The following is a 24,162-nucleotide window of genomic DNA, read 5'->3' on the forward strand; positions in this document are numbered from 1 at the left end:
CAGCTGTGGTTGGCAGCTCATCTAGGATAAGGAGAACTCTGATCTCAAACCTCCGCTGGTTTGTGGCTACGCCCACTTGTGGAGGTGGCTTCGGGACTAAACCCCTGAGGCGGAAACATCCGGAGCTGGAGTCCCTCGGGCATTGAGTTTAACGTTGATTGGTAACTCCTGAGATGCTGCTGGTACCCAACTGTATCGGTCTCTGCCATTACTTTGGGTTCATCAGATGTGTGTGGAGGGAGGGAGTTAGCTGCGTGGGCAATAGCTTGCTCTCCTTATTGTACTGCCCTAGCCTGTGTATCTTGACAGCTAGGCTGCAATATCCGTGGTCAACCCAGACCGACAGAGGGCGAGTATGGTACATGTAGTGCAATTGTGAGGCCATAGTACTCTAGTTGAAGCCATACCAACCTTCGCTCAGAGTCTGATTGGCTGAGATACCTGCCCAGGTCACATCAGGCCCTATTTTCCATAGAAATATCCTATCCAGATGCATCATGGCTTGGCAGCTCAACTATACGCAACTACAAGAAACTGCAGAGCATTATGAATACAGCTCAGCGCATCATGCCTCAAAGTTCAAAGTAACTTTATTATTACAGTACATAATGTCACCTATTCAACCCTGTGATTCATTTTCTTGCGGGCATAATAGATCGATAATAAAATAATAACCATAACAGAAACAGTGAAAGACCGTGCCAACTTGGACGTTCAACCGATATGCAAAAGACAGCAAACTGTGCAAAAAGAAATAGAGGAAAAAAAAAGACTTAATATGTCACCAAAGATTCTCACAAATTTCTACAGATGTACCATGGAGGGCATTCTAACAGGTTGCATCACTGTCTGGTACGGAGGGGCCACTGCACAGGATCGGAAAAAGCTGCAGAAAGTTGTAAACTCAGCCAGGTCCATCATGGGCACTGACCTCCCCAGCATCGAGGACACCTTCAAAACGTGGTGCCTTTAAAGACAGCAGCCGTCATTAAGGAATCCCATCACCCAGGACATGCCCTCTTCTCATTGCTACCATCAAGGAGAAGCTACAGGAGCCTGAAGACACCATGTTTTAGGCACAGCTTCTTAATCTCTGCCATCAGATTTCTGAAAGGACAATGAATCCTTGTACACTACCTCACTTTTTTTTCTTTATTTGCTCTTTTTTGCACTACTTATCTAAATTAATATATAATTAAAATTATAACTTGCAATAAGAAATTCATATTATTGTAAATTATATTTTTATTATGTAATTAGAAAGTACTGCTACTGCAAAACCAGCAATAGCAGTACGATATGGAGAGCAAGCAATTGCCCACCTTGCTTGTCACCTAAAACACTCAGATTTCTACAAACGTACTATGAAGACCATTTTGACTGGTTGCATCACCTTATGGTTTGGGGAGGCGGGGGGGGGGGCGGGGGCTGCTACTGCACAGGATCGAAGTAAGTTGCAGAAAACTGTAAAATTAGTCAGCTCCATTATGGGTACCAGCCTCAATAGTATCCAAGACATCTTCAAGGAGAGGCGTCTTAGGAAGGTGGTGTCCATCGTTAAGGCCCCCCCCCACTACAAAGGACATGCCCTCTTCTCATTGCTACCATCATGAAGGAGGTACAGAAGCCTGAAGGCTCACACTCAGCGATTCAGGAACAGCTTCTTCCCCTCTGCCATCAGATTTCTAAATTGGCACAGAACCCATGAACACGACCTCACTATGTTTTTATTTCAGCTTTTGCACTACTTATTTAACTGTTTGATATATGTATATATACTTTTTTATATATAGTTTTTTCTATAATATCATCTATTGTGTTGTACTGCTGCCACAAATTTCAGGACACATGCTGGTGATATTAAATCTGATTCTGCGTGCAGTTCTGAGAGCCACTGTATGAACAAAGGGAGCAATGACTAATCCCCACGAGGTGCCAATCCAGTCCAAGTCCGCCCAGCGTCATCTCCTCTGGGTAATATCAAACCGGACAACGTCATGCCCCGTAAACTGATACCTGGTTTCCATGCTCTCTGGACTTGAGCAAGAATTAAAAATCCTGAACTCTGTACTGGGAGTTTGTACCAACACTTAAGACCTTGAGACATAGGAGCAGAATTAGACCATTCAGCCCATCGAGTCTACTACCCCATTCTCCATAACTTTGGTTGAATGTGCTCCTTAAGTCTACAATAAGATCCGCAAACCAAAGCAGGTCCTCTGGCACCTCCTTTGCCCTCTCTATTATACCTTTAGTTCAATCCCTTTCAGGAAGTAGACATCACTCTCAAGTTGGCAGTTAGTGAGTCAGCGGTGGTGGGGTGTTGATTGCCTTCCCGTGAGGGCTCATTGGCTTTTTCAGATTCTACTGCTTTGCTGTGGGGCTGGAGAAAATTTCTTTCCTGTGAAGATGTGAGTGGTCAGGATGGGTTTTGTAGAAATCTACTATTACTAACATATTAACAAATTATTGACTGTTACTAACACTAGTTCCAACTTTTTTAAAGAAAGGAGTAAGGACCAGAGGAAGTGGTGGAGGTCGTCTATAATTAGAACATTTGCACAGGATTGCAGATAAAAAAACGTTTAGAAGGATATTGACCAAGCTGTTACGATGCACACCCAACCGCGCCCATTCCGCAATTCCAACGCTCTAATTCTCCAGAGTATGGATAACTGGCATAGCCCCTTTAATGATCCAGAACAGTCCTGCTAATTGTCTACCATGTTTTGGCATCAGGATTTTAATTTTTAAGGACTGCCTGAATGGAGGTTCAGTGTTCAAATCAACTTGGGTTATCTCCTATGGTCTTGTTCAGTGCTGAGTTCTCGTTTCAGTTTCATACCGTGTCTCGATCCCAGCCTCAGATACTCAGCATCTGGGTTCTAGCCATTCTCGTTAAGGTCTCTCATCACACAAACACAGACAAATGGGAATAGCGCAGGCAGGCAACTTGGTCAGCATGGGTGAGATGGGCTGAAGGACCGTTCTTCGTACACTACAAGTACATGACATTAAAACATTTTGGTCTAGGATTATATAATTAATTGAGCTTAATTTTCCCAGGTTGAGGATGAGATATAAATTTGCATGTACAGATCAGGCCACGCTGCCCCTAAGACATTTGGAGTGTGGTGCTTGCTACAGAGAGCCCAGCATCTAGTGGTTTGATCTGCAGATATGAGCGTGCACAATACAGACATCAGAAAAACCCACAAAGTATAAGTTCACCACAAAACTGAAGCTCATGAGAACTTCTGCAAAGTTGACTCACCAAAGTGTTATTGCCAGAGTACCCTGTGCAGCAGTTATAATCTGTTACCATCAGCCGTCCCTGATCCTTCTGCCAGCACCTATACTGGAGCAATTCACAGCGGCCAATTACCTCACCGAGCCACGGGTTCACTGGGACGTGGGAGGAAAGCATAGAGAACGTGCAAACTCCACACAGACAGCACCTGAGTTCAGCCGCGTCACGCGCTGCACTACCAGGTCGCCTGACGGACAATCCCCAACCTGTTCGTCCTCTGCGCCCACTTGTGGCAATGTGGGACCCTGTTTTGGGAAGTGTCCAGTGAACACCGTTAAACCCGTGGACGCGGCGGTAGCGTAGCAGTTAGCGCCATGCTATTACAGCCGGGGGCATCAGAGTTCAATCCCGACATCATCTGTAAGGTGTCTGTACATCCTCCCCGTGGAACAGGTGGGTTTTCTAGAGTACTCTGGTTTCCTTGCACAGTTCAAAGACCTACTGGTTAGTAAGTTAATTGCTCATTGTAAATTGTCCCATGATTAGGCTAGGAATTAAAATTGGGGTTGATTGGGGCAGTGAAACTCATTGAGCCAGAAGGACTCATACCACACTGTGTCTGAAAATAAACAGAGAAATAAAACAATGTGTGCAGTTCTTGATTTGAGCTTCACCTTCGAGCATGGAATGAGTTTGCAGCAGAAGTGATGAGATGGGTTTGATTTTTAACATTTAAGAGAGGTTTGGGTAAGTACACAAATGGGAGGAATGTGGAGAGCTATGGTCTGGGTGTCAGTCGATGGGAATAGGCAGAATAGTTCAATGCTGAACAGGTGAGCCGAAGGGCTTTTTTCTATGCTGTATGACTATTTGCAAATAACCATTTGAGCAAATATTAAACACAATCCATTCTTCTTGCATTTTCTCATCAGCACAGCATCTGCTCTGTCTGATGTAATAATCAAAATTAACAAATTTATTCTCACTGACGTGAACAATTCAAAGTACTTAAATGACCTTGAAATACTTACTGGGCCTCTCTGTTCAAGAACAGCCAAGGACTTGGGACGGGTGATTTTTAATCATCTCATTGACACAGCATCATTTATGTAGATAGATGGATACTTTGTTGATTCTGAAGGAACTTGCAGTGTCACAGTAGCATTACAAGTGCACAGATACACAAATATTAGAAGAGAAGTGAGAAAGAATGAACAGTGTTACCTCAAAAAGTCTATCAGGAGGGTGTCATCACTTCCCCCGGCTATAGATTGACTCATTACAGAGCCTAACGGGCAAAGGTAAGAATGACCTCATGTCACGCTCTTTGAAGCAGCAGTCATCTTGGTCTATTACTAAAAGTGCTCCTCTGTTCAGCCAAGGTGGCACGCAGAGGGTGAGAAACATTGTCTAGAATTGCCAGGATTTTCCGTAGGGTCCTTTGTTCCACCACAGCCTCCAGTGTTTTCAGTTTGACTCCTATAACAGAGCCAGCCTTTCTAATCAGTTTATTGAGCCTGTTGGCATCACCTGTGTTGATGCCATTGCCCCAGCACACCACCACATAGACCACAGACTGGTAGAATATGTGAAGGTGAGGTCTGCATACTCCAAGGGACTTCGGTCTCCTCAGGAGGTAGAGGCGAGTCTGGCCCTTCTTGTACACAGCCTCTGTGTTGGCGTAGCACTCAAGTCTGCCATCCAGTTGCACCCTCAGGTACTTGTAGGCCCTCACCACATCCACGTCCTCACCATCAATAGTAACAGGGAGTCTGTCATTCAGATGCAGCCCCAGATACTTGTAGGTCCTCCCACATCCACGTCCTCACCATCAGTAGTAACTCAGAGCCTTGTTGAGCCCCCAGGGTTGCTAATAGCTGGTCCAGTGAAACATCGTTACAGTTCTCAGAGCCCTCAGGTAAAATTCATGGAATTAAAGATACTGTTACTGAAATGGAACAGTCATAATTAACATCAGGCCATCTGAGGAGGCCCAGGACCAAGCCAAACTACCTGTGAGTTGGTGGTCGTCATGAATAACTGTGTTCGTCAGACAAATCAGAGCCTCCTTTAACATGAGGTGAACAGGGGTCTGTATGGTGCTGTGCAGTTCTATGTTCTATAACTGGTGGTCATCTGCTAAGGTGTCCGATAGAACATTGAGGTGAATCCAGCCTATTGTGACTGCCCCCGGCCCCCCGTCATTCCCACCTCCAGTCACAGGGTCTGGATATCGAGTGCTAAATGGGTTGTCCGCCCCAAGCACCCCCCAAAGCCCAGGGTGAGGCGAATCCTCAGCTCTCAGGGGGATGTTGGCCTGGTCTGGGGACGATGTTCAGTTCATTTCAGAGACTGGAGCGTGCAATCCAGGCCCAGCTGTTTGTGCAAGTACTGCTGAACATTAAAACAATTATTTTCCAGCGCAAAGAGGTTCCTGGGGATGGTGGGTTTACCATGTGAAGAAAAACTGTATTCTCTGGGTTTGGGCGATGAGAGAAGGTCTCATTGAAATGGGCATAATTGTGAGAGGGTTCAACAGATTCAAAGCAGGTGGAAGTTCCCCTGGACAAGGGGTGCCTCTGGCTCAGTGTATATAGAGAGAGAGAGAGAGAAAGAGACTGAGACTCTGACACTGTGTGGATGGCCACTCCTCACACACATTTTTCAGTATTTTCCCTTTATTTTACGAGGTCGAGTTGTGGTCTCGACACTCAACCCAGCACGGATGGAAAGCGTACTCAGGGGTGGACCCGACTGGTTTCGAACCCGGGAACCTCTGCTCCTGGGTCCGGTGCCAATGTCGCTGCACCACCAGCTGGCCCCTGATGGAGACTTATAAGGTTGAGAAGTGTAGAGAGAGGAGGTAGCCAGTATCTTTTTCCCAGGGTTGAAAGGTGTAGCACCCAGAGGGCATTGCAGTTAAGATGAGAGGAGGTAAGTACAAAGGAGATGTATGTGTGACGATGTTTTTCACACAGAGAGAGTGATGGCTCTCTGGAATGTGCTGCCAGAGGTGTTGGTGGGGGCAAATTTGACAGAGGCATTCAAGATGGGCAAATATTATGCAGGAATGATAGGCAGAAGGGATTAATTGGGCATTTGATTACTAGTGTTAGTGGTTCGGCACAACATTGTGGGCGAAGCACCTGTTCCTGTGCTGTTCTATGTGCAAACAAGGAGAGGCCATTTAGGACTGAGATGAGGAGAAACGTCATCACACACAGTGTGCTGGACCTTTGGAATTCTCTCCCCAGTTGGATTGGGGAGGCTCAGCCAGTGAGTTCATTCAGAACGGAGACGGGTGCGTTTCTGGATATTATGGGAATCATGGACGTGGGGATAGGGAAGGAAGGCCGCACTGAAGTGGAGGATCAGCTGTGACCATCCGGAATGGCGGAGTGTGTTGGGAGGATCACTGGGCCTCCTGCCCCAGACTTCTGGGCGTGATGTTAGAGTGAGGTTTGGATAGAAGCAAATGGTCACAGGGACAGCTACAAAGAGGACTGCTGCTTCTATATTCATCTAAGTTTATGTTAACACAAGTTTTTCATGTTTGCTGCTGCTGCAAAAAGCTAGTTTTCAGGCCATACTTTCCATGGGTATGTATGCCCATGACAATAAACTTGGATTTGAACTTCCTCAGTGCCCTCACCAACATTTGCCTGCAACAAATGTCACTCTTAAAGACAGGATGATCTTGTCTTTGTCACGTTGCCTCAGGTGGACCTTGCCTTGTGTAAATCCATGGCCTTGATTCCTGCAAATGGAAGCCAACTACAATAATGAGCTCACTCTCAGGCTGGAGGAACAACACCTCATTTTCTGTCTGGGTAGCCTTCAACCTGACGGCATGACTTTGATTTCTCTAGCTTGTAATTTCTCCCCCTTCTCCACGCCCCTCCCCCAGTCTTTCTTCTTCCATTATCCATTCTAATTACCGTCTTGCTCCTTCTTGTCTCCTTACCTGCCCATTACCTCTCTCTGGTTCCCCTCCTCCTTCCCTTCCTTCCATGTTCCACTATACTCTCTTATCAGTTTCGTCCTCCAGCCCTTTATCGTTTCTGCCCATCCCCTCCCATCTTCTCATCTCATCTCCCCTCCCCCCACCCACCCACCTTCCCTTTAACCTGGTTTCACCTCTCACCTGCCAGTTTGTATACCTTCCCCTCCCCTCCACCTAATTCTGACCTTCTCTCCCCACCCATCCTTTCCAATCCTGAGGAAGGGTCTTGGCCAGAAACATCGACTGTTTATCCCCCTCCATAGATGCTGCCAGACTTGCTGAATTCCTCCAGCACTGTGTTTGCATTGCTCTGGATTTTCTGTACATGCAGAATCTCTCATCTTCATTGTCCACCAAAGGGGAAGATCTCCTGTGATCCCTTGCATCCAGATATCTCTTCATTTAATATGGCCAGATCCCCCCTCAGTTGTCCAGTCCAAAGCCTCTCTGATGCAACGTACCCTTTCATGTCAGGATGTATTCTCCATTCCTGGGTGGTTAGTTGGTCATCGTAAATTATCCTGTGATTAGGCTAGGATTAAACTGGGGGATTGCCGTGCAGCACAGTGCTAAGGGCTGGAAGAGCCTATTCTGCGCTGTATCTCAATAAATACTCTTCAATAACTTCACACTCTTCCTGTTATATGCAACCTGAATTGAACACAATAGGATTGAAAGAGTGAGGAGAAAATTTACAAGGATGTGGCCGAGACTTTAGGACTTGCGATATAGAGATTCGGACTTTATACCCTGCAGTGTAGGAGAATGAGGGGAGACTTGATTGAGGTATACAGAATGATGAGGGGTATAAATAGGGTAAAGTGGCTTTTTCCACTGAGGTTGGGTGAGGCTAGAACTAGAGGTCATAGGTTAAGGATGAAAGGTGAAATATTTAAGGGGAAGCTGAGGGGGAACTTCTTCACTCAGAGGGTAGTGCAACTGTGGATGGAGCTGCCAGCACAAGTGGTCAATGCAGGTTCGATCGCAACATTTAAGAGAAGTTTGGATAAGTGCATAGATGGGAGGGCTATGGTCCTGGTGCAGGTAGGTGGGTCTAGGCAGGATAACAGTTCAACATGGATGAGGTGGGCTGAAGAGCATGTTTCTCTGTTGTGGTACTCTCTGACTCCCGATGATGCTCTTGTACTGTCTACCTGATGGCAGTAGTAAGAAAAGAGCATGGTCTGGGTGGTGAGGATCTCTGATGATGGATGCTGCTTTCCTACACTGTTTCATGTAGATGTGCTCAATGGTTGGGAGGGCTTTACCAGTGTATGTACTAGGCCGAATCCACTACCTTTTGTAGGATTTTCAATTCAAAGGCATTGATGTTTCCATACCAGGCTGTGATGTAGCCAATCAATATGCTCTCCACCACCTGCATATCTATAGAAGTTTGTCCAAGTTTTTGGCGTCATGTTATGTTGTAAGATTAATAGCGACTCCTTTGTTTGCATCTTTGGAAACAGTTCTATTTCCATCTTTAATATCCCTATTTTTCCCTTTCAGGGTTCTTTTGAAGACCCTGACTTAGATTTGCATGCTGACTATGGTTCTTTGTGGAAATGGGACCTGCTCATGGGGTTTCATAACTGGACGTTGTTCGGCACACCAAGGGCTTGGCCTAAGAGCTTTGCTTGCTTTCGGAGGACCGAGTTTTCGGGGGGTGGGGGGGGCGGGGATCGGAAATCGGTGTTCGAGCAGAAGACTGGTGTGTCATGGGAGATGGAAGAGACCAGAGATCTTTGGGCACAGAGGTCGGAAAAAGTGACGCAATGGACTTTTAACGTTGTAAACCAGCGAGTTGTTTGTTATGTCTCCCCACTCACTGTGAGATGGAGACACCTCTTTCTCCCTTATTAGGGAGAGAGAGAGCCTGTGGTATGTCAAATGCTGGGTGAACAATGTGGTCTTTGGAGTACTGCAAGTCTGTGTCTTTGCTGCTGCCTTGCTCACGGTTGAGTACTCTGTGGCGGGTGCCAATGCTTTTTTTTGCCGGCGGGGGGAGGGGGAATTGTTGCTTGCTGCCGCTTACGCGCGGGAGGGAGGGGAGCTGGGGGGGGTACTTTGGGGTTCTAACATTTGACTGTCATTAATTCTTTGGGGACTCTCTGTTTTCTTGGAGGTTGTAAAGAGAAAGCATTTCAGGATGTGTATTGTATACATTTCTATGACATTAAATGTACCTTTTGAAATCTTTTGAGTTTCAGCATGACTTCCTTAATTTGGTACTCCATGCCCAATATTGTGCCTGTCTCATTCACCGCTTTCTCAGCTTGGACTATCATTTCTAATGCTTGCTAAGGCTCTCTGTGGCTAGTGGCCACGGGGCAACCATGGAGAATACTGCAGCAGTAAGCCATTGCTTGCAAGTGTGGACAAACAGGCAGAAACAGTGTTGGAGAAGCCCGCTGGCCCATGTTATCAGGGTCTCTTTTCCAAGTGGAGATTTGCTGCGTCTGTACCCACCTCTATCAGATTGCTCGATCAGGGTGACGATGAAATGTTTCCATGAAGGAAGCCAGCTAATTCGTCCACACTAAACAGGAAGATGACAGGCAGCTTTTAAAGCAGTGGCTTCCAAACTCTCTTTCATCGAGTGATTCACCCACACTACCTGATAATATCTATCTAGCTAGCTATAAATCTAATTGTAGATGCATTCAGACCCTGAATGAAAATTACATTCCCTGCATACTTCTCCGTCACACATCCCTGCGCAGGTGGGTCAGCTTGTTTTTCAGCCCAGCTCGTGTTTGCTCTGCCTCATCTGAGTGGGGTCAAACTGCAAGTAAGGTTAATTTTGGCAGCACACACATAATGCTGGAGGAACTCGGCAGGCTAGGCAGCATCTATGGGAAAGGGTAAACGGTTGACATTCGGGCTGAGTCCATTCATCAGGACAACTTTGGCAACCTGTTTTTTAACATCCCATGACTAACTGAAGCAGTGACTCCCCTGCCCCCGCATCCCAGTTTTCTTTAAAGAGCCATCCTGACCCTGTTTGCCTTCCAATCTTCACTGTATCCAGGCTATTCCACCCAGTGAGTTCATCTTTAGGGACGCAAACAACAGGAATTCTGCAGATGCTGGAAATTCAAGCAACACACATCAAAGTTGCTGGTGAACGCAGCAGGCCAGGCAGCACACTTTTCTTTCTTCCCGGACCTCCTGTCCCATGATCCTCTCATACCCCCTTTGCCAATCACCTGTCCAGCTCTTGGCTCCATCCCTCCCCCTCCTGTCTTCTCCTATCATTTCGGATCTCCCCCTCCTCCTCCCACTTTCAAATCTCTTACTAACTCTTCCTTCAGTTAGTCCTGACGAAGGGTCCCAGCCTGAAACGTCCACTGTACCTCTTCCTAGAGATGCTGCCTGGCCTGCTGCGTTCACCAGCAACTTTGATGTGTGTTGCTCATCCTTAGGGGGTGACCTTCTTCAAAAAGAATTCAGAGTCAAAGTCAAAGGAATTTATTGTCATGTACACTAGGTGGAGTGAAAAGCTTACAGCAGCATTCAGTAGATGGAGGACCAGACTTCTGCGCTGAAGCATAGCATCTGGTATTCTGAAAGGCAGCTACAAGGAGTACCCTCACTTATCAGGCAGATAGAACAACCTGAGAAGATCACAGAAGGAATGCTGCATATCAACAACACTTTTACTGCCAAGATGTGACTCCCCACAGAGAAATAAACAATAGTTATCATTCACAATCAAAGTTGAGTTCGTTGTCAGAGGCACAAGTACATGCACTCAGAGGCCACTTTATTAGGTACACCTGCTTGTTAATTGATATCTAATCAGCCAATCGTGTGGCAGCAACTCGATGCATAAAAGCATGCTGACATGGTCAAGAGGCTCAGTTGTTCAGACCAAACAACAGGATGGGGAAGAAATGTGATTGAAGTGACTTTGACCGTGGAATGATTGCTGGTGCCAGACAGGGTGGTTTGAGTATCTCAGAAACTGCTGATCTCCTGGGGAATTTATTTATTTATTTAGTGATACAGTGCAGAGAAGGTCCTCCCAACCTTTTGTACCAATCTACCCCAGCAACCCCACAACCCCAATTAACCCTAACCTTCTCACAGGACTATTTAATTGATCATTGTATTCTATCCGGCAAGAACCTGGACTGTGGGAGGAAACCAGAGCACCTGGGGAAACCCCACAGATTCCACAGCAACGACGTACAGAGACTCCTTACAGAACATCACCGGGATTGAACTCCGGAACGCTCTGAGCTGTAATAGCATCACACTAATGCCACACCGCCGTGGTGCCCGACATTTTTCACGCACAGCAGTCTCTAGATCTTGCAGAGAATGGCGAGAATGCCTTGTTAATGGGAGAAGTCAGAGGAGAATGGCTGGAATGGTTCAATCTGACAGGAGGGCGGCAGTAACTCAAATAACCACACGTTACATCAGTGCTGTGAAGAAGCGCATCTCCAAATGCACAACACATCGAAGCCCACCAACATACACTCAGTGGCCATTTTATTAGGTAAAAGAGGTACCAATTAAAGTGGCCAATGTGTGTATGTGCACGGGTGCAAAGAAAAAGTTACTTGCAGCAGCATCACCGACACAGAGCATCAGATAAACAGCATTCACTGGGAAAACATTAATTATATACAATTTTTACAATTTGATTTATCACCCACCCCTGTATTCCTCCGATTTGAGAATGCCGCTCGGAGGGCAGTTAAACTCGATCATGTTAGTTAGATTGAAGTCACAAGGCAGCCAGATTCAGTAAAGAATGATAGTTGCCATTCTATTAGCAAATATCAACAGCATTTCTGAATCCACAGCCCAGGGCTCTGTACCGACCAGGAAGCTAACTGGACCATCTTCCTGCTTGCTCCATTCGTGGACCAACTGATTTTAGTGACTTAGCTAAAACTCCTCTTACTAGTTTATTCCCAAACTATCAAAGTTACTTCATTAAATCAAACACATTTCTCTGTTTGAATGTTGTAGGTATCAGCACAACAGTCCAGTAACTGGGTAAAATAGCAAAACTCCGTGTTAAAGTAAGGGTGTTCATTCTAATATGAGTCATTATCCCTCTGCCCCCACCACTAAAGCAGATGCTGTGGTCACCACGCTGTTTGTAGGAGTTTTTTATGCCCTGTAGTTTCCTATGCTAACCAGTGACTCTGCGTCAACTGTATTTTGTTGCTGTAAAGTGTTTCCTCTGAGAGATTTCAAGTTCAAGTTTAATTGTTATTCAACCACACATGACTACAGCCAAACAAATACAAATTTTCCTCCTTGGAATTAATGCATTCTTCTCACCTTTTGGACTCTTCCCTATGCTAAGTGTGTGCAGGGCCAGGTTCCCGGTGATCAGCAGGGTTGCTCTATGCTTGGCCTTGTCGTCGCTCACCCAGTATGGGGCTGGACAGCGCTTCCATGGGGTTCGGGCTCCGGCAGCTGAACTGCCTGCCAGGAGCGAACAATCGTGTCAGGACGGCACAGAATACATGCACTACAAGTAACCGGACTTACTCTTTGTGGAGCCCACGGGATTAGAGGGAGGGAGGTCGCACAAGAACGGCCACTTCCTGTGTCCTCTTCAAGGTCCCATTTTTCAGTTGCGCTCTGGATCAGCTGGAGCCTGACAGTGATCAGCTGAAGGAGTCTGTTCTTTCCGCTCTGCGACCTGCTAGCAACTTCTCTCTGGCTTTCTCTCTCTCCCCCCAACCCCCTTGCTCTCGTGCTCGCTCTCTCTATCTCTCTCTTTCTCTCCCTCTCTTTCCAAAGCCCGTGCCGGGTTCTCTATATTCCTTCTCTATATCTCTGTCTCTCTCTGTCCTTTCCCAACACACCGCCAATCTGGCAGCCCTCCAGCCTGAGAAATCCCTCCCCGAATACTTGTCAACCAATCTGCGCCTTCTTTTTTTGGCAGGACGATTTTTTTTTAAAATCCATCTGTTGCCATGGTAACCAGCCTGCTGAGCTGCTCCATGTGGTACTGAGGAAAGAGAGAGAGAGAGAGAGATGAAGCATCACATTAGACAGCGACCTATGAACTCCCTGAGGCACAGTACACAGAAACATTGATAAAGCTGAACAATTCTATCTTCTGCCAAACTTCACATCATTCCTGGCAAGGTCTCTTATTTACATACAGTCAGCAGCTGATTGCATTCGGCGGAGATTGGTTGCGGCCTAGAAATTTAAAATTCGTAAGCAGCCTAGCGTCAAGCTCACTGCAATGATATACCGTCACATCAGCTATGCGCCCAGGTAATGGGGGGGGGGGTTCTCCACCACTTCCAGTGATCATGTTTGTCTAATACTGCAGAACGCCCACAGCATTATGCCCCAGAATTCGATGCCAAAGCCCCAAAAGGGGATGTCTGGGTGGATGAGTGGAGAGAAAACAATGGAAGTAAGTTATTCTTCCCTCACTGCTCTTCCGCCACCTGACATTCCCTGATTGATCTACCTCAGTATCACTTCCCTGCAGTTGGAACTGGAATTGGGAGATGTTTATTATTGTTAATGTACCGAGATACAGTGAAAAGCTTTTGTTTGCATCCCATCCAGTCAGATTCTATACATAAATAAACTAAGACAGTAAAAACAGAATGCAGCAGTTTGTATAACTGCAATACAGGTAGGAAAATAAGATGCAAAAGGGCCACCACAAGGTAGATTGGGAGATCAAGGGTTCACCTTTCAGCATACGGATCTGGCCTTGTCAGCGCCTTACAGACAACTGTCTCTACACTTGTACTGACTTCTCTTGCAATAAACACTAACACCCCATTTTCCTTCTTGACTGCTTGCTGTACCTGGATGTTAACTTCCAAATGATTTGCGGGCAAGGGCACCCGTGTCTCTGTGAACATCAACACTTTCTAATCTCGCTCCTTTAAAAAAAAGTCATAGAGTCACAGAAAAGTACAGCAGAGCAATGCGCCCTTTGGCCCATCTAGTCCATGCTGAAACCATTTAAACTGCCTACTCCCATCAACCTGCACCAGGACCATAGGCCTCCATATCCCTACCATCCATGTTCCTATCCAAACTCCTCTTAAACATTGAAGTCGAGCTCGCACGCACCACTTCTGCTGGCAGCTCAGTCCACACTCTACGACCCTCAGTGAATAGAATTCTCCTCATGTTCCCCTTAAAACTTTTCACTTTTCACTTCAGCCCATGACCTCTGGTTGTAGCCCCACCTAATCTCAGTGGAAAAAGCCTGCTTGCATTTACCCTATCCATACGTTCATCATTTTGTATACCTCTATCAAACCTCCTCTCAATTTTCTGCATTCCAAGGAATAAAGTCCTAACCTATTCAATCTTTCCTTATAACTTAGGTCCTCCAGACCCAGCAACATTGTTGTAAATTTTCCCTGTATCCTTTCAACCTTATTTATATCTTTCCTGTAGAAACTCCAGTAAATACTCCACTTTATAAAAGAAACTCGACTAAGGTGGATGACCTCCTGTTTTTCCACATCATATTCTATCTGCCATGTCCTTGCCCTTACACATAACCTGTCCATATCTCCCTTAAGCCCCACTGTATATCCACACAGCCCATATTGTCACCTAAACTTGAATATACTGTATTTAGCACGTTCCCCTTGTCTGAGTCAGTGATGTGCTTTGTGAAGAGTTGGGGTTCCTGTACTTGAAGTACATAAAAGTGGACAGATACTTAGGACCTGATGAAATGCATCCTATGCTGCTATGGGAAGGAACAGAGGAGATAGCTGGGGCAGTGAAAGAGATTTGTGCATCTTCTCTGGTCTCAAGGGACCAGAAGACTGGAGAATAGTTAATGTTGTCCCATTATTTACGAAGGGCAGTGGGAACAAGCCAGGTATTGACAGACCAGTGAGTCTTCAATCAGTGGTAAGGAAATAACTGGAAAAAAATTCCCAAGAACAGGATTTATTTACACTTGAAAAGGCACACAAAGAGTGGAGATAATCAGCTTGGAGTGGAGATAATCATGTGAAATCTTGTCTCACCAATTGTGACTGGTTGCATCATGGTTTGGTGTGACAATTCAATTGTGCAAGAAGCTGCAGAGAGTAGTGGAATCAGCTCAATACATCATAGCTATATCCCTCCCTGGGTGGCAGGGTGGAGATACCAAAGGAGGTGTAAAGTGCCTGCAGGTCACCCTGGGCAAGGTGTAGCACCTGCTTATCCCCCCGGATCAGGGTTCCATGAAGCCATGGGAGCCGGTGGTGGATGGCCGTATGAGCAGCCGGTACATATCGCAAGTCCTGGTTATGCAACCACTGATGCCAGGCAGACAATCTCTGAAGAGTATTGATCTTGGCTGAGGTCACCCATCTTGTAAAGACACTGTCCAGAAGAAGGCAATGGCAAACCACTTCTGTAGCAAAATTTGCCAAGAACAATCATGGTTATGTGACCATGATCACCTATGTCATACGACACGGCACACGATGATGATGATAACATCCCTCTCCCCACAGATGCTGCCTGACATGCTGAGTATTTCCACCTTTTTTCTGTTTCTATTTCAGATTTACAGCATCTGTAGATCTTTGCTTTTCTTTGAAATGACATATGGAACACAAGAAGTAACTGATGATGCAGCGGTCGCCTTTCACCGCCGTATATCTGGAAGGTTGTTTCGGGCAGAAATTTTTTTTTACAAGTTCTTAAACTAGCAATGTGGCCAGGGGATTGGGAAAAATTAGACAGGAAGTAATAATCATAGCGTTAACCAGGCATGCTAAAATTACTAAGTGTAATGTACTTGGATGGTAGGGTGAAGATAGGTCTCCACCAACGGACCCTTCAGGTCACCCTTAGGCAAGATGTAGCACCTGCTTAGCCCTCCGATCAGGGTCACGAGAAGCCATGCGAGAAGGTGGTACATGGTCTTACGAGCTGCTGGTGCATAATACAAGTCCTGGGTTGTGTGACCGCTGACGCCAGCAGACAATCTCTGAAGATTATTGATAATGGCTGGGGTCACCCATCTTGTAAGGACACTGCCCAGAAGAAGGCAATGGCAAACCATTTCTGTAGAAAAATTTGCCAAGAACCATCATGGTCAAAGACCATGATCGCTCACATCATATGACACAGGACATAATTATGATAATGATATTGCACCAATGAAGTAACTGGTGATGAAATAATTACAAATTTTGGAAATCTGAATTGGAAAGAGTGTGTTGGGAAGGTACTAATCTGATACCAGTCCCTTGAAATAAGCACTGTCTTCTACCTCTGTTTTGGGAGGTTACCAGGCAGACTAAGAAAGCGATTCAAGGATGACCTAAAATAAGTTTCTGTGAAGAAAATCGCCACTGGATCTCAACCTCTTTGGGTGGGATGGCCTTGAAAGCCTTGAGGCCATGTGCTGGGAGCAAAGAGAAGGAGGGCTTCAGCTCATAAAGCAACCAGCCACCGTCTGCCCTACCTGCAGCTCCCACAACCTCAATCCCACATCTCACAGAGGAAACACATCATAAACACAAGAGATTTTGCAGATGCTGGAAATCCAGGGTAACACACACACAAAGCTAGAGCAGGTCAGGCAGCTTCTATAGAAATGAATAAACGTTTCAGGCTGAGACCCTTCATCAGGAAGCAAGACGCCATTGATTCCAGGGGTCTGCCTAAGGGGAATGTAACATATGTCCAACTCCGATGCATCTCGTTGTCACCAATTTTGCCCACACTTCACCAATATTATTCAAAAGTTCATGGTTTAGAAGACAAAGAGAACAGTTTGGGCATTGGAGTGAAAGACTAAAAAGATAGAGGGAGGAGATTAAATGCAGGAAGGACCGTGAAACTTTTGGAAGCAGCAGAATAAGCAACATCTTTGCAGATAGAATCCAGTGGTCCGGGTCTGCAACACCATGTTGACATTAAGGGGAAACTGTGTGCATCTCCAATGGGAATCATCAAGTATTCCCATTTGGGATTACTGTAGCTGAAATCCATTGTCACGGCCATGGGTACTGCAATAAGCAACACTGTTTTAAGATGTTTAAGAAATTCTATGGATACCCAAAATCAATGAACCTTGAAATGGCAGACTCGGGCTGCGAATGGTGTTCACCGTTAAGAAAACATAAATAGGGATGACGTGCCGGTCTGTAAATACAATTGAAATGCAGTGGCTTTAGATCCCCAATCCTGACTATCCTGTTGGTGAATGTACAGTCTCTAGAAAATAAAATGGAAGTCCTCAGAGCAAGATTGCTGAACCAGAGAGATATTAAGGACTGGTGTGTACTTTGCTTCATGGAAACGTGGCTATCTTCATCCATTTCAGATGCAGCACTGCAGCTCGATGGCTTCATGGTTCTCTGCAAGGATAGGAAAGCTGAGATTTTTAAAGGCAGAGTTGGTGGAGAATGCTTTATGATTAACTCATCGTAGTGACCAAATGTAGCTATTCTGTCTCAGTCTTGCTCACATAACCTGGTACATCTAGCAGTCAAATGTCATCATTTTGTCTGCCGAGGGGATTTTCCACCATCATCCTGGTAGCAGTGTACATTCCAAAGTCAGACAGGCACTGGAGGAACTGAGCAATGTAAACAGTAGGCACAAAACTGTGCACCCTATCATTACGGGAGATTTCAACCAGGTCAGCTCGAAGAAGTCTCTGAACAACTACCACCAACATATCACCTATGGAACCAGAGGAGCCAACACACTTGACCACTGTTATACCCCCATCAAGTACATGTACTATACCATCCCACCCCACACTTTTGGAAGTCTGATCGTCTGGCTGTACTTCTACACCCAGTAATAGGTAGAGGCTAAAGGCTGTAACATCAGTGGTGAGGACCAAGAAGGTATGGTCAAGGGAGGCAGAGGAACGCTTACAGGAGTGCTTTAAGTCAGTGGTCTGGACAATATTCAGGAATCCATCTACAAGTCTGAATGAATTTGTCACAGTTCTCACTGATTTCAACAAGATCTGTGTAGGTGAGTGTGTTCCGAGAACATATCAGACATATACAAACCAAAAGCTGTGGATGAACCAGGAAATTTGTGGTCTGCTGAGGGCTAGATCTGTGGCATTCAAGACTGGTGATGCAGAACTATACAAGAAGTCCAAGTACAATCTACTGAAGGCTATTTTAAGGGCAAAAAAAAACAATTTTGATTGAGACGGAATTGGATGTACAACAGCTCTGGCTGGGTTTGCGGGCCATTATCTCCTACAAAGCTGTGATACTTCACTCCCAGATGAGCTCAACGCCTTTTACAATTGCCTTGAAATGGAGAATAAAACTACCAGCGAGAATCCCTGCAGCATCTGGTCACCCTGTGATCTCAGTTTTGGAGGCCAAAGTCAGAACTTTATTCAAGAGGGTGAATCCATGCAAGGCGTAAGGCCCTGATGTGTACCTGGTGGGAACTGAAAACCAAGTTCAAAGTAAATTTTATTATCAGAGTACATACGTGCCACCGCATAAAACCCTGAGATTCCTTTTTCCTGTGGGCATACTCAGCAAATCTATAGAATGGTAACTGTAAACAGGATCAATGAAAGATCAAGAAGAGTGCAGAAGTCAACAAACTGTGCAAATGCAAATATAAATAAATGCCAATAAATAATGAGAACATGAAATGACAAAATAAAGAGTCTTTAAAGTTAGATCTTTGGCGTGGGAACCAAGAATGGACAGGTGAGTGTAGTAATGACCTTTCATTCAAGACCCTGATGGTTGAGGGGTAGGTGACGGTTCTTGAACTTGGTGGTGCGAGTCCTGCACCAACTGATGGGAGTGTTCAAGGACATCTTCAATCTCTCACTGCTGTTGTCGGAGGGTCCCACCTGATTCAAAAGGGTGGCAATCTTGCCAGTGCCCCAGAAGAGCAGGATGAGCTGCCTCAATGACTGTCACCCAGTGGCATTCACATCCACTGTGACGAAGTGCTTTCAGAGTTTGGTCCTGGCTAGCACGGACTCCGGACTAAGCAAGAATTGGATCCACTGTAATTGGCTTATTGCCACAATCGTTCTGCGATGGATACAAATTTACTGGCTCTCCACGCGGCCTTGGATCACCTGGACAATAGCAATACCTACGTGAGGCTGATGTTTATTGACTACAGCTCAGCGTTCAACGCAATCATACTCCCAGTTCGGATCACTGGGATCCGAAACCTGGACCTCTGTACCTCCCTCTGCAACTGGATCCTTCACTTCCTCACCAGGAGCCCACAGTCTGTGTTAATTGGAAATTAACACCTACTCTCCCTACATCCACAACTCTGTGGCTAGGCACAGCTCAAATGCCATCTATAAATTTGCGGACAACACGAATATTGTTGGCAGGGTTTCAGATGGTGACGAGGAGGCGTAAAGGAGTGAGATAGATCAGCTAGTTGTGTGGTGTGACAACAACAGCCTTACATTCAGTGTCATTAAGACCAAGAAATTGATTGTGGACATCAGGAAGGGGAAGTCGAGGGAACACACCAGTCCTCATTGAGGAATTAGCAGTGGAAAATGTGAGTAGTTTCATGCTCCTGGGTGATAATATCTTTGATGTCCCATCCTAGGCCCAATATATCGACACAATTACAAAGAAGGCACAACGGTAGCTATATATCGTTAGGACTTGAGGAGATTTAGTGTGTCACTAAAGACGCTTGCAAATTTCTACATGGGTACCATGGGAGCATTTTTACTGGTTGCATCACTGTCTGGTATGGAGGGGTCACTGCAGTGTATTGGAAAAAAGCAGCAGAAACTTCCAGCTCCACCATGGGTACTAGCATCCCCAGCATTGCAGGACACCTTCAATAGGCGATGACTCAAAAAGGCAGCATCCATCATTAAGGACCCTCATCACCCTAAGACTACCATCCTCTCATTGCTACCATCAAGGAGGTACAGGAGCCTGAAGACACACAGCGATTCAGGAACAGCTTCATCCCCTCTACCATCAGATTTCTGAAGAGACATTGAACCCATGAACACTACCTCAGTATTTTATCCTCTTCCTTTGCTCTACATATTTAATTTCCTTTGTTTATATATACTTATTGTAAATTATAGTTTTTAATATTATGAACTGAAATAGACTGCTGCCGTAAAGCAACAAAGTCCACGATATTAATTCCGGGAGTCCATGGTCCTCCCATCCGCAGCAGTCGCTGCAACACTAAACAGCAGCACTGCCGAATCTAATGGCTGCGCATGACAAGTCGTTTTGGCATGACGTCATGCGATTAGCACGCTGCGTGACAACGCAAGAGGGGAGAGGTTTTTTTCAAAGCGGATGGCGCGCGCGGGCGGTGGGAGATGGCGACGTTGAGGCCGTTTAGCAAACACCCGGACCTCAACACGGCCACTGTGCTGGTGCGGACCCTCCCCCGTCACCCTTCCCTTCCTCATCCCTCACCGACTCCCCCTCGCCCTCCCGACCCCTCCACCCTCACTGAACCTTCCTTCATCCTAACCTACCCCCTCCCCTCCACCATCACCGACCCTTCCTCCCCCTCCACTCTCACTGAACTAACCTCCACCCTCACCGAACCCCATGTCCAACACGCTCACAGAACTCCTTCCCCCCACACCCCTCCCCCCCACCTCCCTCCCCCCACCCCTCCCTCCCCCCACCCCTCCCCCCACCCCTCCCCATCCCCCCTCCCCCCCACCCCTCCCCATTCCCCCTCTCCCCATCCCCCCTTAAGTTGGGGGAGAGCTCAGACTGTGAATGCCCTCTTTCAGCAGCCTGGTTGAATATCTCTGAGCCATTACAAAATCTTACTGAAAGCGCAATCGGGAATGTCTTCAATTTGGAAGTCTTTATCTTGCATGGGGGCTGATGTATGTTAAATTTAAGTTAAATTTACAAGTCTCTTAAAAATATTTCTGTCTTTGCAGTTAGTTGGAGCTGAAGCTCTTCCTCTAGAACAACTTGCGGCGGCGATTCTGAAGGAGAACAGGTCGTTTGAAGTGAATGTGTAAGTTCTGCTGATTACAGATACATTGAAATCAGTTGGGCTGAGTGGTACCCTGGTAATCAGGGAACCATGATAGAGTAATGGGTTGGTCAATGAATTGCCTTTATTTCAAAACTGTTGTATTTGTGACAATGGCTTCAAAACTTTCTCCAATGTGTTTGTTCTCATTCATTTAAGTATTTCCTGATTTCATTTGAAGTGGCCCAGCTATTTAGGACTTTGTACTCTTGTTCTGGACTTTTCAGCATATCAGTGCCTCTTACCTTATGTAATTCTTTTGACACTTAAACAAGTTGATTAGGTTTCCAAAGTAAAAACTGCAAGTGTTGGAAGTAAAACAGGATATGCTAGACGAGGTAACAGTTCAGGTTCTTTGTCAGAACTGGAACTAAGAAGACATTTTTTGTTTTCAGTAACATTTATTTATTGAGATACAGCATGGAACAGGCCCTTTCAGCCATGCCACCCAGCAACCTCTGATTCTAAGTTACCACAGATCAATTTACAATGACCAATTAACTTACCAAACAGTATGTCTTTGACCAGCGGCCAATCTGGATATTGGAAGTTGGATACTTCAATCAGGTCCACTGCCTGAGAATAAAAGGCAGGGATAGGTCATGACAGTGTAATAGTGCTTTGACCAGCGACCAGCGGTGTTTGGGATTGATTAGTAAGAGCAAATAAAAGGAAGGCAGAGGCAAATGCAACGGCCGTTGTCTGGACTGCCAGAGTGGTGATCTTAAGGTGTTAGCTCTTCAAGGTTTCAGTTAAGAGTGGCTTCACTTAGAGAAAGCAAAGTAAAGAAAACCTCAATTTTTTTCCCTTCTGTATATCTGCTGAGCTAGGATAGTAGAAATGACAGCCAGGGCAGTGAAATGTTGTTCTTGCAGGATGTTGGAAGGCAGGGATACCGCCAGTCCCTGACGATTACAACTGTGAGAAGTGCATCCAGCTGCAGCTTCTAGCAAACCGCATTAAGGAGTTGGAGCTAGAGCTGGATTATTCAGGAGTCTGAGGAGGTGATAGATAGGCCATATAGAGAGGTAGTTACACCCAAGGTGACAGTTGTGAAGGGGAAAGGGGTTAAGGAGCTAGTGTACAGTACCCTTGTGGTCGTCCCCCTCAGCAATAAGTATATCACTTTAGATACTGTTGAGGGGTGATGACCTAACCAGAGGAAAGTCACAATGGTTGGGTCTCTACCACTAAGCATGTCTCAGTAATTCAGAGGGAAGTGGGGAGAAAAGGCATGCTGGGTGATCAGGGATTCATTAGGGGAATGAGCAAGAGGTTCTGTGGGCGAGAACAAGGTTCCCGGATGGTCGAGTCCTCAGGATTCTTAATTAGGAAGGTGAACAGCCAGGAGTTGTGGTCCATGTAGTTAGGATAGGGAGTTCATGGAGTTAGGTGCTAAGATAAAAGGCAGGACTTCCATGGTTGTGATTTCACTCATGCCACGTGCTAGTGAGGCTAGAACTAGGAAGATTATACAGTTTAATATCTGGCTAATATGTTGGTGCGTGGCCAAGTGGTTAAGGCATTCGTCTAGTGATTTGAAGGTCGCTAGTTTGAGCCTTGGCTGAGGCAGCATGTGTGTCCTTGAGCAAGGCACTTAACTACACATTGCTCTGCGATGACACCGGTGCCAAGCTGTATGGGTCTGAATGTCTTTCCCTTGGACAACATCGGTGGCGTGGAGAGGGGAGACTTGCAGCATGGGCAACTGCTGGTCTTCCATACAACCTTGCCCAGGCCTGCGCCCTGGAAACCTTCCAAGGCACAAATCCATGGTCTCATGAGACTAACGGATGCCTATAAATAAGTAGTTGGTGTACGAGGGAGGGCATAAGATTTTTGGATCATTGTGTTCTCTTCCAGGGATACAGAGGGCCAGTTTGTACCTGAACTGGAGGGGGACTAATATCCTTGCAGGAAGGTTTGTTACTGCTGCATGGTGGGGTTTAACCTGGAGTTCCAGCGGAATGGGAGCCAGAGTGCCAGAGCAATCAGTGGGGAGTTTGTGGAGGCAGATGTTGGTAAGATCTCAGACAAAGTAAGGAAGCAAAAGGTTCAGCATGGACCAACTAGTGTCCTGAGCTGCAAGAAGTATTGTAGGAAACATGAATAATAGTGCTGAAGATGGGGTAGCTGGTTTACAAATGGGCAACCCGTAGTGAGGAGAGGCTGTTGATAGGACAAAATTGGAGACAATTGAAGGAGTTGCAACATTAAAGTGGACAAAATCGAAAAGGGTGAATATAGGACTGAAGGTGTTGGATTGGTAGATGAACTTGCAGCACAGTTGCAGATTGACAGGTATGATATTGGCATCACTGAATCATGGCAGAAAGATTATAGCTGGGAGCTTAATGTCCAAGGATACACATTGTATCAAAAGGATAGGCAGGAAGGCAGGGGGCGCGGCATTGCTCTGTTAATAAAAGATGAAATCGGGGAAAAAAAGAGGTGATATAGGGTCACAAGATGTTGAATCATTGTGGATAGAGCTAAGGAACTTCAAGGGTAAAAAGACACTGATGTGAACTGTATACAGACCCCCAAACAATAGTAAGGATGTGGCCTATAAATTACAACAGGAGGTTGAAAATGCATGCCAAAAAGGCAATGTTGCAATAGTCTTGGTGGACTTTAATATGCATGTTGATTGGGGAAAATCAGGTTGGTGCTGGATTACAGGAGGGGGAATTTCTAGAGTGCCTACGAGATGGCTTTTTCAAGCAGTTTATGGTTGAGCCCAGCTATTGTGGACTGGGTGTTGTGTAATGAACCAGAATTGATTAGAGAGCTTAAGGTAAAAGAACCCTCAGGGGAAAGTGGTCATAATATGATTGAATTCACCCCGAAATCTGAGAAGGGGAAACTAAAGTCAGATGTATCAGTGTTACAGTGGAGTAAAGGGAATTACAGAGGCATGAGAGAGGAG

At 45.9% G+C, this 24,162-nt stretch overlaps 2 protein-coding genes across 3 annotated transcripts in view; one reads left to right on the plus strand and one right to left on the minus strand.

Annotated features, from left to right (window-relative positions):
- The window catches only part of LOC134354368 (small integral membrane protein 45), a 32,006-nt gene extending 18,930 nt beyond the window's left edge, over positions 1-13,076 (minus strand). Inside the window, exon 1 of the mRNA XM_063063329.1 lies at positions 12,771-13,076. The gene's annotated coding sequence lies outside the window, so the exon portion shown is untranslated. The remainder of the gene's footprint in view (positions 1-12,770) is intronic.
- Positions 13,077-20,477: 7,401 nt separating this feature from the next.
- The window catches only part of pane1 (proliferation associated nuclear element), a 29,317-nt gene continuing 25,632 nt past the window's right edge, over positions 20,478-24,162 (plus strand). For both annotated transcript variants that reach the window (XM_063063330.1, XM_063063331.1), the window contains exons 1-2: positions 20,478-20,607; positions 21,136-21,215. In XM_063063330.1, the coding sequence (XP_062919400.1) occupies positions 20,551-20,607; positions 21,136-21,215 (137 nt within the window). In that variant the 5' untranslated portion in view covers positions 20,478-20,550. The remainder of the gene's footprint in view (positions 20,608-21,135; positions 21,216-24,162) is intronic.

This window comes from Mobula hypostoma, chromosome 11 (genome assembly GCF_963921235.1).
Source record: "Mobula hypostoma chromosome 11, sMobHyp1.1, whole genome shotgun sequence".
Taxonomy (NCBI): domain Eukaryota; kingdom Metazoa; phylum Chordata; class Chondrichthyes; order Myliobatiformes; family Myliobatidae; genus Mobula; species Mobula hypostoma.